This window comes from Vicia villosa, linkage group LG5 (assembly GCF_029867415.1).
Source record: "Vicia villosa cultivar HV-30 ecotype Madison, WI linkage group LG5, Vvil1.0, whole genome shotgun sequence".
Lineage (NCBI taxonomy): Eukaryota > Viridiplantae > Streptophyta > Magnoliopsida > Fabales > Fabaceae > Vicia > Vicia villosa.
The window spans coordinates 127,626,847-127,645,034 of NC_081184.1; the positions used below are offsets into that span (position 1 = coordinate 127,626,847).

The 18,188-nt window shown below is 36.2% G+C and overlaps 2 protein-coding genes across 3 annotated transcripts; one reads left to right on the forward strand and one right to left on the reverse strand.

Moving 5' to 3' along the window:
- Positions 1-61: 61 nt before the first annotated feature.
- Positions 62-5,348, forward strand: LOC131602437 (formin-like protein 5). The gene is made up of 7 exons (XM_058874553.1): positions 62-944; positions 1,427-2,174; positions 2,254-3,016; positions 3,107-3,312; positions 3,671-3,906; positions 4,117-4,979; positions 5,072-5,348. Exons 1-6 carry the CDS (start codon positions 783-785, stop codon positions 4,972-4,974), a joined length of 2,973 nt encoding a protein of 990 aa, XP_058730536.1. The 5' UTR covers positions 62-782; the 3' UTR covers positions 4,975-4,979; positions 5,072-5,348.
- A 6,613-nt stretch (positions 5,349-11,961) lies between these two features.
- Positions 11,962-14,753, reverse strand: LOC131607291 ((-)-germacrene D synthase-like). 2 transcript variants are annotated; one of them, XM_058879304.1, is made up of 7 exons: positions 14,567-14,753; positions 14,215-14,491; positions 13,750-14,122; positions 13,429-13,647; positions 13,204-13,342; positions 12,860-13,108; positions 11,962-12,747 (listed from the first exon to the last, which is right to left on the reverse strand). In XM_058879304.1, exons 1-7 carry the CDS (start codon positions 14,690-14,692, stop codon positions 12,463-12,465), a joined length of 1,668 nt encoding a protein of 555 aa, XP_058735287.1. In that variant the 5' UTR covers positions 14,693-14,753; the 3' UTR covers positions 11,962-12,462. The 2 variants fall into 2 exon arrangements, with proteins under 2 accessions (XP_058735287.1, XP_058735286.1); XM_058879303.1 differs by having other exon boundaries at positions 11,968-12,756.
- Between the last annotated feature and the right edge of the window lie 3,435 nt (positions 14,754-18,188).

Below are 18,188 nucleotides of genomic sequence, written 5' to 3' on the forward strand. Positions count from 1 at the left end.
TCAATAGATTCATCTAAAGACTTTTAAAAGCAAATTTAAGATTTCAATCCAACCTTGAATGATTTTAACTTAACCATTAATCAATGTTAGCACAAAAACGAAGACTGAGTAGTAGTGTAAAAGATAGTGTCAGCTTGTCAATGTCCGAATCTAGAACCCTTGCTCCCAAGACGGTTCTTTACGCGTAGAACTTCCTCTTTTCCTCCGAAACACCCTTTTAGTCTCATTCATCCAAAGTCTTTCTTTTTGTTTCCTTTCTTACAATTTATACATAACAAGCACTTCGCACAAAACAACATTGATTCGTTCAACATTTCACGGTCAACTGAACAAAAATAATCTTTTTTGTGGCGGCTTAGTTCGGATCCTCTTTGACGCAAAGACCCCTTTTTTGAATCTTTCTTTGGAGCTCAGCTTTGTATTTTGTTGTTCTAGGGTTGTTTTGTTTCTTAGCGTACTCTTTGATTTTGATGCTTCAACACCCTTTTGTTAGTTTTTGTTCCTTTGTTTGAGGTGGGTTTTGTCTTCTCTTGATCTGATTCGGTGAAAGTTGGAAGCTTTGGAGGGGGAAATTTTTTGGGGTTTGGTAGTTGTGTTTGATTTTGAAATTTTGATTTTCATCAGAAACCCTTTGTGGGTTTTGCATAATTTGAAGTGGGTTGGTGGTGGATATTGAAAAAGTGTTTTCTTTAATATGTTTCTGAGTGATGAAGGGATTGTAGAGCTGTTGTTGTTGGAGGTGTAGTTCTTTGGTGAAATGAGAAAAATACCAAGCATTTGGAATGGGAATTCTGAACTATATGGTTGTTATTAATTTTAGTTTTTGCGTTCTTTTAGTTTTCTATCTTGTAGCAGCTGGTAGCTTTGTAGTTAAGAAGGAAACACCAGATGGTTTTGTTAGAGAACTATTTGATTCAGCGTCTGGATTGTTCGACGAGCATACGGTAAGGCTACTTTCACTAGTTGCTGGGATTTTGATAGCTTTATTGCATATAGATTTTGGTTGCTTTGAAGTTTAAGGATAGGCAAAGATATTGTGTTTGCAAAGTTTTAGTTTTATTTTGCTATTCGATTGGTTGAGTATATGCATTACATTAGACTAAATGCTAGTAATTGATATTTTACTTGTGCTATATTTGCATGTGAAACACAGGAACTTGACGAAAAATATGATACTGTAATCAATGAATACATCTTACTCAACCAGTTTGCACTTTGAAATTCTCTCACCTTTCATATGATTAGCGCAAACAATCACTTTTATTTGAAAAGATAAATTTGTAACTTTATGTAATTATTAGGGTCACCCACCTGAGACTAAATTACAGGGCCTTGAATGTTCTATGATCATTTGTCGTACTTCAGTGACAGTTGTTTCAATTAATGGATTCATAAACTCTAAAAGTTGCTAGTTTCATGATTGCAGGCAAAGGTATTACGGACCACATGCTGTGAAGATTTAATTCATTTAAAGGAAGAGGTTGGATATCGTGATTTATGTCTTCCACTGGAATTCTATGCTAGTACCAATAAACTTAGTTCCACGATTCAACCTTTGGCACAAACAGAAATCCAAAAATTGCTTGGTGCTTTGCATCCTCACATCAAGGAAAGCTTTCTTCATTGTTTGAGAAAAAATAATCTCCAATTACGTGTCTCAGGAGAAGAGGATGATTACAAGATACAGCATGTCACTAATACGGGATACCTGTTTTCCACATCTAGTATTCTTAGAAAAAATCCGGGCCGCGTTTTGCTCCAGCACATATCAGAACCACCTAGTCCAGGCCCTGCAGCTGGATCACCTGCACCTAGTCTCACTCCACCACCTGAGCCCAGTCCGACTCCATCGCCTGGACCCAGTTTATCTCCATCACCTGCTCCAGTGCCTCTACTTCCTCAACCTCCTCCTCCTCCTTCGTCACCAACCCCATTTTTTCCCAGACTGACACCGCCAGATGCTGCTGATATTTCTGCTCCTCCATCTCCTGTAACGAACGGGGAGGAAGATAAGTCAAGTAAAAAGAGAACAGTTGTTCTTTCTGTAGTAATAACTTTATCAGTGATATTTATAGCTGCAGCATTGTTCTTTTTGTGCTGTCGTAAGAATGCCCGGCTTAGACGAAATGATGAGAGGCCTCTTCTCAGTTTGAGCATGAATGACTATTCTTTTGGTACATATCATATATTACATTTCATTCATACTTTGTTAATGTGTTGTACTAGTTGTGACAAAATTGAGTTATCCTACAGGTCCTTCCAATCAGGCATTTGGAAATTCGACAAAAGCGGAGAAACATGGGTTTCAGTCATCAAGTAATAATTTAGTAGACAACAAGAAGACCTCGCTGCAAGAAAATCAATCAATAGGAGCTCATACTATTTCCGCATCACCATTTGAATTAAAACCTCCTCCAGGGAGAGTGGGAGCTATCCATTCTGGAATACCACCTTTAAGACCTCCTCCAGGCAGAATGAATCCGCTTCCGCCGGAGCCACCTTCATTTAGACCATCTAGCAATACTGCTGTCGCTGCGGCTGCTGCATCTCCTCCTCAACAGTCTAGTGTTGGCAGTGCTCGACCTCCTACTGCTCCTTCACCCCCACAATCAACACTAGCTGGTGCCACACCTGGTCCTCCTCGTCCTCCACTACCCCCTGGCCCGCCTGGTGCCAGTCCCCGTCCTCCACCATCCCCAGCACCACCTGGTGCTAAACCTGGTCCTCCTCCCCCACCACCACCTGGTGCTAAACCCGGTCCTCCTCCCCCACCACCACCAGCACCACTTGGTGCTAAACCTGGTTCTCGTCCACCTCCTCCTCCTCCTAAGATCGGTGTAGCTCCTCCTCGACCACCGATTGGCCCGAAGGCTAGTGGACCAAAAGCTTCACTGAATGCTGAAGCAGCTGGAGCTGATAGTTCTAAAGCCAAACTAAAACCATTTTTCTGGGACAAGGTTCAAGCTAATTCAGATCAATCAATGGTTTGGAATGAGATCAAATCAGGATCATTCCAGTAAGGAATAAAATCCTAAAATTATTTTTTTGACCATCGATGATAAATTATCAATAGCTGCTAATATGTCTCAATGACAAAATTTGACAGGTTTAACGAAGAGATGATAGAGACACTTTTTGGTTATAATGCTGCAAATAAAAACAATGGTCAACGACAAAAGGAGTCTTCCTCCTCCCAAGATCCTTCTCCCCAGTATATCCAGATCGTTGACAAAAAGAGAGCACAAAATTTATTAATTCTGTTGCGAGCATTGAATGTGACAATGGAAGAAGTTTGCGATGCACTCTATGAAGGTGATTTCTTGTTCCTTTAATTTTCCAAAGAAATTGCTCATAACTATTAATACTGTCACGTCACGTGGACTCAGAAACTAGCACCATTTCTTGTCCCCTTCAATATAACAGATTATGGTAGTGTTTAATTGATTAGTCTTGCATATTGTTCTTCTAAAATTATTTTGATTTTCAAATTGTGGTTAACCTGGCATATCTTAATAAGATGAATATTTCCTGAACAAGTGGGTTTGATTCCTTGCTTGGTTTTCTGATAAAAGTAAAATGATGAAAGTATAAATAGAAATTAAAAAAACTAAATTGTTTAGGCGTCTCTTGTTTTGTATGAAATCTTTCTAACCAGTCCTTGGCTGATCAGGAAATGAGCTACCATCGGAATTTCTCCAAACCTTGTTGAAGATGGCACCGACATCAGACGAAGAACTTAAGCTTCGACTTTTTAATGGTGATCTGTCTCAACTTGGCCCTGCTGACAGTTTCCTTAAAGCTCTGGTTGACATTCCCTTTGCTTTTAAGCGAATGGAAGCACTGCTTTTTATGGGAACATTTAAAGAGGAACTCACTACTACTAAGGAGTCTTTTGCAGTTTTAGAGGTATGATTTAAATTTATCCACCCTTGCATTGCTCATGCTCTTTCTATCACAAACACAAATACAACAAATTTTTGTAACTGTAACATGCATCATCTCACTATAGTTTCTTTTCTTTTTGAATCTCTGCCACCGTAACATCTGGTTCTTTTTATCACATTCCCACCTGGGAAAAATTTCTGATCCTTGAGCCACTTTTGTATGATGTATCAGGTTGCTTGTAAGGAACTAAGAAACAGCCGTCTTTTCCTCAAACTTCTTGAAGCTGTTCTCAAAACTGGAAACCGTATGAACGACGGAACATACCGTGGCGGTGCACAAGCATTTAAACTTGATACACTTTTGAAATTATCTGATGTAAAAGGAACAGATGGCAAGACTACACTCTTACACTTTGTTGTTCAAGAGATTATCCGCTCCGAGGGTATAAAAGCTGCCCGAGCAGCAAAAGAGAGGCAGGGTTTGTCCAGTATTAAAACAGAAGAAGTTCTTGAGGATAGTGCACGTGAAACAGAAGAAGACCACTACCGCGAACTTGGTCTTGAGATGGTTTCACATTTGAGCAGTGAGCTCGAAAATGTTAGAAGAGGATCTGTTCTAGATGCGGACAGCTTAAGAGCAACCGCTGCCAAACTTGGCCACGGTCTCTTGAAAGCCAAAGACTTACTGAACAAAAACCTGAAGAATGTGGAGGACGATCGAGGGTTTCGTGAGACAGTGGAAAGTTTTGTCCAGGATGCAGAGGCTGATGTTATGAAACTGCTTGAAGATGAGAAGAGAGTTACAGCTCTGGTGAAGAGCACTGGCGATTACTTTCACGGGAATGCTGCAAAGGATGATGGCCTGCGATTGTTTGTAGTAGTGAGAGACTTCTTAATAATGCTTGATAAGGTATGCAAGGAGGTGAGAGATGCACAGAAGAAACCAGCAAAACCTCGAAAACAAGAAACTTCACGAGGATTGTCTCCGCCTGATACACGTCCATCGCCTTCTGATTATCGTCAGCGGCTCTTTCCAGCTATAGCTGAAAGGAGGATAGATGACCTTAGTTCAGATGATGAGAGTCCTTAGAAATGGTATTGTAATTTTTTGAAGACTTGTTTTTCGTTCCTAATATTGAAAGAGATTATGTTATTTGAAGTTTAATTCATGTTTTTCTTATGTAGAGACATGGGTGGAGGCTGGAAATATCGACAAGCAATGCAATTACTTGCTAAAGTTGCTATCATCATTGTTGTACAGCATTATATTTTTGGTTAGTTTCATGTTGTTTTGAGACAGTTACTTTTAGAGGGATAGTTGTGTAGGAGCTTGTTAGTTTTTTTTAACAATTCTTTATTCTATTCAATTATGCTATTGTACTAGCAAAAAACAACAAACAACTAACTTTTGCCATTTCAAGAAAACATGTGTGAAATCAGTAAGATGCTCAAATTTTGTCTATAGATCTCAGAAAAGCAATGACTGTTTTGCGAGGGAAATAGATTAGGCATGTATGACTTGATTCAGCTGTAATAGGATCTCCATCGACAATTACTGGAATGATGGAAGATCGCAAGTATCGCCACTTCTAGAACCTAGAGTTGCGGTCTCCCATTCCTGTGCATTTGTTGACATAGTTGGATCCTTAAGATGGAGGATGTTGGTGTTGGAGTAAAATAGAAGGAAATGTGTTGAGTATTATTCAGCTGTAAATTTGGGTTATTCAACTCACTCCAGGAATAGAAAAAGACCAATTCAATTATAGTAGTGCTTCCTAATTAGTAGGAATTGTTAACAACATTACAAAAATATACTAATTTAATATGACACCTAAGCTAAGCACTTTCAACATACCTTCCCTTAAATTATTTGCACTAATTGCATTCAGTTTACATCAGGCATAAAACACATTTCTAATAGTTCTTGGAGCTTCTCGAATGCTTCACAATTTATTGACTTTGTCATGATATCTTCTATTAGATGTTGGAATTGCAATGAACTAGTTCTAATGTTCCAACTTTGATAAAATCTCGAAGGAAGTGTAGCGAACGTCAATATGTTTACTTCGACCATGTAACATTGGGTTCTTTGAAAGCTTTATTGTTGAGCTAATATCAGAGTACACAATGGTGCTTCCGTGTTGAAAATGACCATGTTTTTTGAGAACTCTTCGCATCCAAACACATTGACAAACACAAGAAGTTGCTGCAATAAATTCTTTTTAAGTGGTAGATAAAGTCATCACCGGTTGTTTTTAAGAGGACCACGAGACAAAACCTAAAATAAGCAAAAAAAACTATATCTAGAATTCCTCTTTAGCATGGTTGTCAAGATCTCGATCTAGTTCTTAAGATCTCAAGATTTTACGATCTCATTCATTCCTAAGTAGAATCGTATTCCTAAGTAGAATCGTGTGTTATAGTCAAATTGTGAAAAAGATTGCGAAATCATTGATTTTATGCAATCATTGCAAATTTCGGGCATGATTGGCCGTTTCCCGGCCACCACCATTAATAGTGAGAAGGATGACAAGATGTAGAGGCACAACAATTAAGGTTATGAGGGGATGAATGCGCGCCTTTCGAAACGATGAAGTTTAAGATTTAGAATTTAGAGAATTAACATCCTACTTGTAGGGTTTTGTTTTAACTAATTGACTTATGATAATCCTAGTAAGTAGTGAGGGGATGAATGTGTGCCTTTTGAAACAAAGAAGTTTTATATTTAGGATTTAGAGAATTAACATCCCACTTGTAGGGGTTTGTTTTAACTAATTGACTTATGATAATCCTAGTAAGTAGTGACGGACCGAATATGTCCCTAATGTCTAACAAATGTTCCATCTTGTAGTAATAAAATATAAAAACTCAATCATACATGTCTAAAGAATATGAAAAAAGTCCTTGTCTTACTAATACACTTGCCTACTAACATATTATGTAAAAATACTTTAAATATATACAATTGTTTTTTTATTTTAGTAGGATCTTACGATTTTTGTTGCGATCTTATGTTTTACGATCTTGTTCTCCCCTCTCGATCTTACAAAAAAATTTGGATAAGATCTTTCAATCTTGGCTACAATTTTATATTATACGATCTCGCTATTCTCTCCCAATTTTAAGTAAGATCTCAATCTTAACAACCTTGCTCTTTAGATCATAACCATACCTAGAAGTCCTCTTTAGATAATCCAAATCATCTGCATAATCCATAATCAATACGCATCAAGCTTCTCAATTCCATCTCTTTTATACAAAATTTCCAAATTAATTGTACCATTGAGGTACTTGAGCACTCTTTTTACAATCTGTATTCCTCAAGCTTCTCAATTCCATCTCTTTTATACAAATTTCCCAAATTAATTGTACCATTGAAATACTTGAGCACTCTTTTTACAGCCTGTATGTATATGTGATTCAGTTGGACAGTTCATGAGACTGCTTATTAGATTTAACACATACATTAGATCATTAGATCATGTTTTGTGGCTGCTAAGTACATTAGACAAAACAGATACATTAGATCATGACTTGCGGCTCCTGAGTACATTAGACAATCAACAATCTGCTTATATTTCGTAGCATCCATGTTCATATAATTTTCATCTTTAATCAACTTGCATCCAAGAGCAATAAGATTTCTAGGCAAATTGCCTTTTCCATGCCAAACCAGTCCATTATATATATATATATATATATATATATATATATATATATATATATATATATATATATATATATATATATATAAAGTGAGAGCATTTTTAAATGAGAGATGAGAGGAAGAAATATCAACCATTGGATTCATCAAGAGAGAAAAATTAATAGCCTCATTAATGTATTAACATTCTCTCTTGATGAATCAAATGGTTGATATTTTTATATATATATATATATATATATATATATATATATATATATATATATATATATATATATATATATATATATATATATATATATATATATATATATATATATATATATATATTTCTCATTTTGAATTCCTTTTATTCCAAGAAGAAATTGCATTTTACTAAAGTATGGCATGATAAATTCCATTTCCAAATATTTTTTAAACTACTTAAACATATTCTCATCACCACTAGTAAATATCAAATCATCAACTACCTTCTTGGAGCTGAAATATTTAAGTCGAGATCGAGTAAAGATTTTGCAAGAGTTTACAATACTCTCAAAATCAAATCTCGAGGTTAAGACTAAATCTTCTTGACTGAACCTGGATTGTTTCTGGTGTCTTCTATCTTCCCTTAACTTTTACTTTTTGCAATTTAATTTTCGATGGTAGGTCAAAATCATTTTTCAAATATCCTTAAACTCTAATAATGTTAAAGAAAGTTTTTCAAACCAAAGATTTTTTGAAACACACAATTCACCTCCCTCTCTTGTGGGTGGAGTCATATGTCCAATATAAGGAAGTCCTTAAATTAGTCACAAAATACAACATGTGCCTGAATCCTGCCAAGTGCTCCTTCGGGGTGCAAGCAGGAAAGTTCCTCAGCTTCATGTTAATGAAGAGGCGAATTGAAGCAAACCTAGATAAATTCCAGGCTCTCTTTGACATGAAAATCCCTACCAATATCTGAGAGGTTCAACAACTAACAAGCCTCCGAGCAGCTTTATCCCGGTTCGTCTCCTCTGCGGGCGCCAAGGCCTTTTAGTTCTCCGCTACCTTAAAAAAGAAGGAAAAGCGCGAAAGGACACGAGAATGTAAGGAGGCGTTGTAAAGAATAAAGAACTTCCACACATTAGATCCTATTGTGACTCGCCTAAAAGAGGAGTCAACTTTTCTCCTTTACCTTTCTGTCACGGACCCGGCGATGAGTTTAGTACTCGTCCAAGAGAAAAATAAGATAGAGAGGCTCGTGTATTTTATAAGCAAAGTGTTCAAAGGTGTTGAGGCTCAATACCATAAGATCTAGAAGCTAGATACGGCATTCGTCATCACAAAAATGAATCTCGGACCCTATTTTCAAGATCATAAAGTGTTTTTGAAAACCAACTACCCCGTCCGGCAAATCCTCAAGAAGTCGGACCTGGCAGAAAGAATGGTATCTTGGATGGTAGAATTTTTAAAGTATGACATCCAATATATCCCAAGAGGAAGCATAAAATCCCAAGTTATGATATACTTTTTGGTGGAATTAATTCCACCGATGGACGAAGAAGCACCCTCAAAATGGACGTTGTCAGTCAACGGAGCACCAAACGTCAAAGGAAGCGGTGTCGAAAGAGTGGTAGAACGACCAAATGTCATACTAATTGAACAAGCATTGAAATTAGAATTCAGAGCTAGCAATAACTTGACTTAATACAAATCTCTCATCACCGACATGGTCCTTGCCTTGGAAGTAAGTGCCTCCATATTAAAGGAAAATTTGATTCCTAATTGGTCTCCAATTAAGTGTCTAGGAAGTGCCAGGAAAAATAAGCCCAAATCATGAGATATCTTCACAAGATACAAGTTTATCGACACATTTTAAATCTTTTGAAATAAAGTACGTTCTAGGGGACTAAACTTCTGAGCATACCTTTTTTCTAAACTCGCCAGCATGAACACAACAAAGGTTTAATCAGATAGTAATACAAGATACTTTTGCCAGTATTGTATCGCAAAAGAGTTATACCCTAGAAGTCTCCCCTAACTCAAGTTCGATGTCTCTCATACCACATTATCCCGAATTCGTTGAGAGGGTGGTGAACCATGTGAACACATTCTTGGTTAGCAAACTAGGGAAATATTTTATCCTTAGATTTTTCGTTATTCGCTATGTCGCCAGCCTCGGTAAGATACATGGCTATATGTTCGACGGTGGATTCACTGGTATCCCCAGAGAATTTTATGAACTTTGGGACCTTCCAACCCTTGTGTAATTTGGTATGTAAAATATATTCGGATATAGGGGAAGTATAACTTGGCCATAGATGAGCTCGTTCACTCCATGACATCTCCTTGTCCTTTTTTACTTGTGGGGAATGGACATTTCAGGATCATTCCCTTTGGCACTTAGGCAACTAAAACTCATAATCGTGGGGATTTACTACTTTGAAAATTGGCAGGCATCATCATCTTCGACAACGGAACACAATTCTCCAGCACTCTCATGTCACTGACTTTTCATGTGAAATAGGTGTACAAATAAATTTTTTCTTTGTCGTCCATCCCCAGACCAATGGACAAGCAACATTAGCTAACAAGGTGATCTTAAAATGGATAAAAAATAAGTTGAACGACGCCAAGGGGACGTGGGATGAATTAATCCATGAAATATTATGGTCATACCATACTACTCCCCACTCAAATACTAAGGAGACTCCCTTCACCCCAGTATACAACGTGAATGCTATGATGTCCGTACAAGTTGACACACTCTCATGGAGGCGCTTTTATTTCAACTGGGAAGTGAATGATACTGGTCTATATTGCGTTGTGGATTTGATAGATGAAGTAAGAGATCTCACCCACATTCGGGAGTTTGCCTCCAAACAAATATCGGTCAGAAGATACAACTCTAAAGTAATGCCAAGGGAAATGTAAGAAGGCGACTTGGTGCTGAGATAAGTGGTTCTTCCTGCCTAGCACATAAAATTACACCCCAGTTGAAAAGGACCATATCACATAATTTAGAAGCTTCCACATTGAAGCATACAAGCTACAAGAATTGGATGTGCGACCCATCCCTAGGACTTGGAACTCCATCCGCAATTAAGTTATTTGTGAATTTTCAAAGGGGGTATGTCGCTCTCCCGTGTATGCATTTTTGAATATGTATGAGCAAGAAGGATATTTTATTTCACCATAGGAAGATCCTTGCCGCCTCTCAAGGAAATACGAATATGTCGGACTTCCAAAAAAAAATCCTTTCCGCCTTTCAAGGCAATACGAACATGCTGGACTTCCATAGGAAGGCCCTTCCCACCTCTCAAGGAAATATGAATATGGTGGACTTCCACAAGAAGATCCCTCCGCACTTAAGGACAATAAGAATGTGCTATGCATAGGGAATTACCTCATCTAAAAATGCCCCGTCGGAGGGACTTGAGGTCTCCTCTGATAGGATTTAGCCTAAGGTCTCGCCTAAGGGACTCGACCAAAGTTTGATCCAAGAGACTTAACTCAAAATTCTTTCCCAAGGGTCTCGTCCGAATTCTTACATGAAATACTCAACACCTCTCCTGAGGGACTTAGAGTCTCATCTTACAAGATCAGCGTATAATCTTTTATGAGGGACTTAGAGTCCCCTCAAATAGGCTCATCTAAAAATGCCTCTTTTGAGGGACTTGAAGTCTCCTCAAACAAGATCCATCCTAAGGTTTCTCTAAGGGAATCAACGAAAGTCTGACCCGAGATACTTAATTAAAAATTCTTGCCTAAGGGTCTTGACTGAAGTTTTTCCTGAGAGACTCAATGCCTCGCCTGATGGACTTAGAGTTTAATCAGATAGGCTCTATGTATAATCTCGCTTAAGGGACTTAAAGTCTCACAAACAGGTTTAAACTTAGGCTCTTGTCAAATAAACTCCCATAACATATGAATCAATTAAGCACTTCACCCTTTGTCAAGCCCTCATGCTTAAGGGATTGTGTAATGATATATGCGAATGACCCATAAAGGGTGAAAGGATCATGTCGCCTAAAAGGGGCGATATAATCCCATCGTCCGTAAGAAGGATTACACTGCCCAAGAAACTCACACTCACCTAGTAAGGGGAAACGTGTAAAATGACGTGTCTTGGTCAAAAGAAGTGAACAAGAGGAGTCAATGGAATAAGTCACGCCTCCCTAAGGCTATGTATGGATTAATGGACTAGAACGAAGCAAAATGGAACAGAATATGATGGAATGGAACATAATATGATGGAATGGAATTGAGATTTTATTCCATTAGTTGTGTATATTTTATAATTTGACGGAGCATAATAGAACAATTTAGTTCATTCCATTGCATACACCTCAAATTGGGTAAAATGAAAATTGAAGGGTATGGTGGAATAGGATGGAATGGATTCCATCATGTTCTATTTTGCTCCATCCCTTATTTACAAATCCAAACAATGGAATCTGATTAAATACAACTCCATTCCATTACATTCCATCAATCCAAACATACCCTAAGAAATAAAGATTCAATGGTCCACTACCAACACTAGGTGGAAAGTTGCAATTCCCAAGAAAACCTATAATCTCGACCCATATGCCTCTTTAAATACCTTAATAAGTGTATCAAATAGACAACTCTGATATACAAACAAAACACATAAAAAAAAAACAGAGCTTCTCATCTCAAGTGAGCTTCCTATCTCTTTACTGCAATCACCTCCAACAAGATTCTATCCGCCGTGAACTAGTCTCAAACCACCGTATTCCTTAAAGCCTCTTACCACTCCTACTTATTTATATATATGAGTATCACACATATATACTTTTTGACAAATACAACCAAGAACCTCAAAAGTTCTAATTTGAGTCTTAGATTAAATATCAAATTTATTTATTAAAAGTGATAAGATTTGCCATTATCATATGAAAAAGTGAAGAAGCAAAGTCCTTTTTCTCATATTGGACATGGATTCAACAAGATATTAATTATGTCATTCTTCATTGATCCTTGAGAGTTAGTGTAGCAATCTTCATCTTTGTAAAACACATGAATAACACGTGACAAATTGAGAACTCGCATAAGGAGAGGCTCTGGCACATCCGTTGAATCAAGAAGTTCCTCATTGATATCCTTCCAAGCATTTGTAACTTGTCTTGAAAGTTCATCAATTGCATCTTCTCTAGTTACACCATGTTGATTCATGTAGCACTCAATAGAAGAGGCTCCATGCCCTCTCTTCTGCTCAAACTAATTTATATAAAATAAAATATTGAACATATATTTTTAGAATATAACATAAGGTTAAAATAAAGGAAATTTATTACATAATTCTTGTGATGTGCTAGACTACCTCATTGGAAGCAATATCATTCATGAGTCTGGCAATTATTGATGAAGCATTAACAATTTTGGGATAATTGGTTAACCATTGGAAAGCCTCTTCTGTAGCAATGCATCCCATTGCAATGAAGGATGTTGCTGTGAGTAGATAGTAACCAGAATGTACTATTCCTAGTGCCATGTACTCTTCCATTGTTGGTATAAAGTTACGACTGAACCATTTTAACTCAGTGAAATAGGTCTGGACCAATTTTTTCATCTGATGTAGACATTAAAATAATTTAAAAAAATTAAATGAAGTACTAAGAAAGAAAGAAGTAACACTAGGAAACAATGAAGAGTTATAATATTTACTTCATTTTTGATATAATTGACACAAAAAGCTCTTCCTTCTTTGACCATCTCTTGCTCCATTTCTTCGTAAACATCCAAAAGAGCTTTATAGCAAAATTTCATGTATTCTGGTAAGAAATCCATGCAACTCATATCCCATCTAGAATTTCAATTCAAATTAAGAGGTCAAGGAAAATTCTATAAACATCAAACCTTCGAAAAATGAAAACTTCAGAAACCTCAAACCTTTGAATTGCATGAGTGAAAAGTTGTAGTTCTTCTATTGTACCATAAACATCATATATATCATCAATTAGTGACGTCAATGAAAACACTTTGGTCATTATCCTTCTACCGACAGAGTATTGTGACTCAAAATATACTCCCAATGTCCAAAAGTATGCTTCAACTATTCTATTGCGTGCAAATGGCAGTTTTGTTGTAAAATCCAAATCTTTCCACCACCTAATTAATAATTAAAGAAAACAAACCAAGTTCAATAATCAATAAACAAAACATGAGTGATGATCACCTTGGATGAAAAATAATAATAATAATGAAACTTACGTTGAAATATCACCAAGTTCTTTCTGATGCTGTTTTTGAAGCAAATTAAAATCTAATTTAGCAAGTAATAGCAAAGTTGCATCATGTGAGGGGTCTTCTTCATAAGTTGAAATATAATTCCAAGCCATTAGTCTAGGCAAGTTTTTGAAGAGTGGCCTCTTTAAGCTATGATTAATTTTTGTAGCAAGAAAAGGACTCAATTGAGTGGTCATCGTTTCAAGATGTTTGGAAGTGAAAGAAAGTGCTTCATCTAATATATCCTCTCCATGAATCCTCAAATGCGTGGCTTCATACAAACTTAACATTCCGTCAACATCATCAATAAGTGTTTCACTGAAATTTCCTTGCTCATTCTTAAACTTCTCAAAAACATCTGAGAATGACAAGATATGTAGATACACATGGTTATGTTTTATTTGTACGTTCAAAACATTAAAAATAAATAGTAAAATGGGGTCTACGTACTGGACAAAATGTTATATCCATGTTGCCTTAATAACCTGAAGACAAGTGCAATAGAATGAAGATCTTCGTTACGATTAAGAGTTATTGTTCCATTTTGAACATTATTATTATGAATATGTTGCAATAATTCTCCAATCTCATGCTCAAAATGATGGTATAACCCCAAACGTTGGATGGAATCGATCAAATTAGCATCCCTCAAGGGGTTTGTAGGGACTAGCATTTGCTTCACATTTTCTTTTAGCATTGTAATCTGCTTCATTATTTCATCCATTTCCTGCGCATAAAAAAATTTAGATGTTGGATTCAAAAAAACAAAGTTAGGTAAATGAAAATATAGTAAAATTAGCACCATAGGTTCCAAAAGATATTGAATAAAATGATTCCCCCATATGTCTGGATGATAATTTGCCGAACGTCTAGAGATATTATTAGTGGCTGGAGGAGCAACAAGTGATGATGTTGCTGAAACTGACATAATTTTACTATCAACTTTGTTTCCAACTATTTGGGAGTATCGGGTGCACTAAACGACTTCGTCTCAGTTTAAGGTTGCAAGTTGAGAATAACTTTACATGTGTTTATACTTATAGGAATCTTAGGGTCATAAGATAAGCAACCAGAATCACACAATAAAAGGGCTCACCTTAATTTGTTTTCATACAAATTAATTATGAGGTCTGGATTAATTCTTTTTTAATTCAAATTTCAAAGTGAGCTTAAGGAGATCACGTGAATGACATTTTCTCTCTCCCAAATAATTTTATTAGCAAAGCTTCACTACACCAAATATGATTTTTAGCAGCACAACTACGAGAGCGCTTTTAAGAAAAAACGCTGCTATAGGTTTCGCTAAAGACAAAACAAAAAATCAAGGAAAAAAAAACGCTGCTAAAGAGGACTCTACGAGAGCGCTTTTCAAAAGCGCTGCTATAGGGGAATATATGAAAGCGCTTTTAGAAAAGCGCTGCTAAAGGTGTCTCTACGAAAGCGTTTTAAAAAGCGCTGGTATAGAGTAAGGCTACGAAAGCGTTTTTTTCCTAAAAAGTGCTGGTATAGGCCTAGGCTACGAAGGCGCTTTTCAAAAGCGCTGGCATAGCATTTTTTTAAAAAATTTAAAAACAAAATTATACTAAACGACGTCGTTTTGTGTTTAGAAATTAAAAACAAAAATTAAGAGAACATTCATTCATCACTCATCAGCATCTCTCGCCGTCATTCATCGTTTTCACTATTGAAACCTAGAAGCTCACCGCGCCACCGTCTCTCACCGTTTCAGCATCTCTCACCGTCATTCATCGTTTTCACTATTGAAACCTAGAAGCTCGCCGCACCACCGTCTCTCGCCGTCATTCGTCTTCTCAAACTCTCGTCCTTTTCAACCGTCTCCCTCGTTCGCGATTTCTACATCTCTTCTCTGATTCGCCTTTTCCTTCAGTCACAATTCACCTTCTTCTTGCTCTCATCTCTATTTTTTCTTTGGATTCATTCATTTATTTGTTCATTTGTTGCAGATTATTGAAGTTGTTGTTGTTTCTTTTGGTTGTGGACATATGGTGTTGAGAAGATTTGAAGGTTTGATGAAGCTTCAGAGAGAAATATTTATCGATTTCTTCTGGTGAGATTCTTCTGATTTTCTGGCTTTTTCTGTGTTTCTGGCTTTGTGTGGCTTGCGAAATATTTTCTTCTTCTTCTTATCTTTGATTCTGAAGGGTTTTCAAATGAGGAAAATGATGAATTAGATTTAGGATTTTTGCTTCTGGCTGCGTGAACAGTGTCTGATCCCTTGAAATTTATGCATTTGATGCTTATATATTGTGATAAGCTTAGGTTTTCTGTGTTGGGTTGTATCCTCTTGTTAACAAGCCTGATTGAATCCACTTTGGGCTTTAACAATTGATATTATGATATGTTTGTTTTGTGATGAGCTCAATGTTTAGCTGTGACTATTGTTCTGTATTCTTTCTTCTGTGATTTTTGGATTAGTGTTCTCGTGGGGCAACTATTGACATCCCTCTTGATAGCTCAAAGGTAACCTGGGTGTGAAAATGTTGAACTATAATAATATCAAATCTATCTGTCTCAATGCTGTTATCGCCCTAAGATTTAATATGTTCTTATTTTTAGGATGTCAAAGCAAAGGAGAAGGAACTTCAAGCTAAAGAGGCTGAATTGAAAAGAAGGGAACAGGTGATACATCCTGATATATTACTTGATTTTTGTTGTTGATATAGATGATATATTTTTGGAACACAAGTAGCACACTTGCAAGTTAGCAACTTGGTTAGTTAGTCATATAATTCAATATAGTTTCTACTAGTTTATATATAGGTGCTGCTGATAAATTACTGCTGTTGATTAATATTAAGGACGTAACTGGTAGCAAGTGGAGTTTATGTTAATTCTTTGATGCGTGGCCACTGGCCACTTGTTCTTATATTTAATGTATTGGCATTTGTATATTGATAGACCTTCTATTGAGTATTGAGTGTTCTGTACATAAACTATCTCTACTTCTACCTTTCATAGGAAAGTTTATTTGGCCATAGGAATATACTATCATTAGTAGTGCCAGGAAATTGATGTATCTCATGATATGGTGTAGGAACTAAAAAGAAGAGAGGACGCCATATCACGAGGTATTTTAGTTCATCTATTCACAAAGAAACCACCAAAAACAATTTCTTTATTTTGGTGTTTTACAATTCCTTTTTTTTTGCAGCTGGTATTGTAATAGAGGAAAAAAATTGGCCACCTTTTTTTTCCATCATTCATCATGACATTGGAAATGAAATACCAATACACCTTCAAACGATGCAGTATGTTGCATTTACAACATGGTTAGGTATGTTGGACTCCAGAATTGCTGTCTAAAATGTTTCAGCTCATAACTATCTACTTTCTTGAGTAGTTGAATCATTGGCAGGCCTTTTACAGGTAGGAGAAGATTGAAAGATTTATTGATTCAGAAGGATAATCGTGTATGTGTTGATTGTAATTACCGCAAGCGGCAGATTCAGCTCAAGCTTGTTATTCTTGAAGACAAGCTGATTGATCAAGGTTATACTGAGTCTGAGATTACCGAGAAACTTGAGGAGGCTCGAATTAATTTGGAGGCTGCAGCTGACAACAACGATGGATCGTCCAATTTGGATAAGTAAGTGTTTAGGATTTTGATGTTTCTGTTAGACTAATGATGTGATGTTTACACTGTTTGTTGAATTGTCTCTGTTCTCTGTGAATGGTTGGTTGCGACGATATTGTTTTTGTCTCTTGGTTTGAAATAATCTTGTGGTTAGTATTTATGTTTTGGATAGTTTATGAATTATTTTGCATAAATGAGTTACAACTAAATGGACAGCACTCTGTTGATAAAATCTGTTGATAAATTTATATTGGTTTCAATTTATGCTGGTTTCGATTTGTATTTATGTTGGTTTCAATTTGTATTTTCAAGAATGGTCGTAGTGGGCAACTTGGAACTTGGTTCAATTTAAACAGATTCAGGATAATGTTAAGTGCCCATTTGCTTAAGCTTTTAAATGTGATTTATAGGCTGTTTAAAATCATGATTTATTTTGTAGGGATTTGTGTAAAGCTTATGTTTTTCTTTTTGTTTGGTTACTACCCATTTTTTGTAAGAATAAACTTAAAATAGTTTTCCAAAATCATGTAATCATTTTTTTTTTCAGATTCCAATTTATTCTTGGTACTTGTACATAGAAACAATTATAGAATGCCTTTTTATTCATGATTTTTTTTTTTGAAATATTTAGATTCCTTGTACACAGAATAATTTTAAAAGCGCCTTTTACATAGGCTTACACTCATCCTTATTTTTGTGAATTGTGTTTGCAAAGTTAATACCTAGGTATCACTTAAATAAACTTTTTTTGTGAAATTTCAGGGTTTCAATATAATTTGGATTGAATAGTTACTCAAAATAATTTGGATTGAATATATTATGTTTTGAG

Excerpts from the sequence above, each read along its gene's own strand:
- LOC131602437 (XM_058874553.1), top strand. The coding sequence starts at position 783 with ATGGGAATTCTGAACTATATGGTTGTTATTAATTTTAGTTTTTGCGTT. Across the intron at positions 2,175-2,253 it reads CATGAATGACTATTCTTTTG|GTCCTTCCAATCAGGCATTT; the intron begins GTACATATCATA and ends GTTATCCTACAG. Across the intron at positions 3,313-3,670 it reads TTGCGATGCACTCTATGAAG|GAAATGAGCTACCATCGGAA; the intron begins GTGATTTCTTGT and ends TTGGCTGATCAG.
- LOC131607291 (XM_058879303.1), bottom strand. The coding sequence starts at position 14,692 with ATGTCAGTTTCAGCAACATCATCACTTGTTGCTCCTCCAGCCACTAAT. Across the intron at positions 13,648-13,749 it reads GAACTTGGTGATATTTCAAC|GTGGTGGAAAGATTTGGATT; the intron begins GTAAGTTTCATT and ends ATTATTAATTAG. Across the intron at positions 13,343-13,428 it reads TTCACTCATGCAATTCAAAG|ATGGGATATGAGTTGCATGG; the intron begins GTTTGAGGTTTC and ends TTGAAATTCTAG.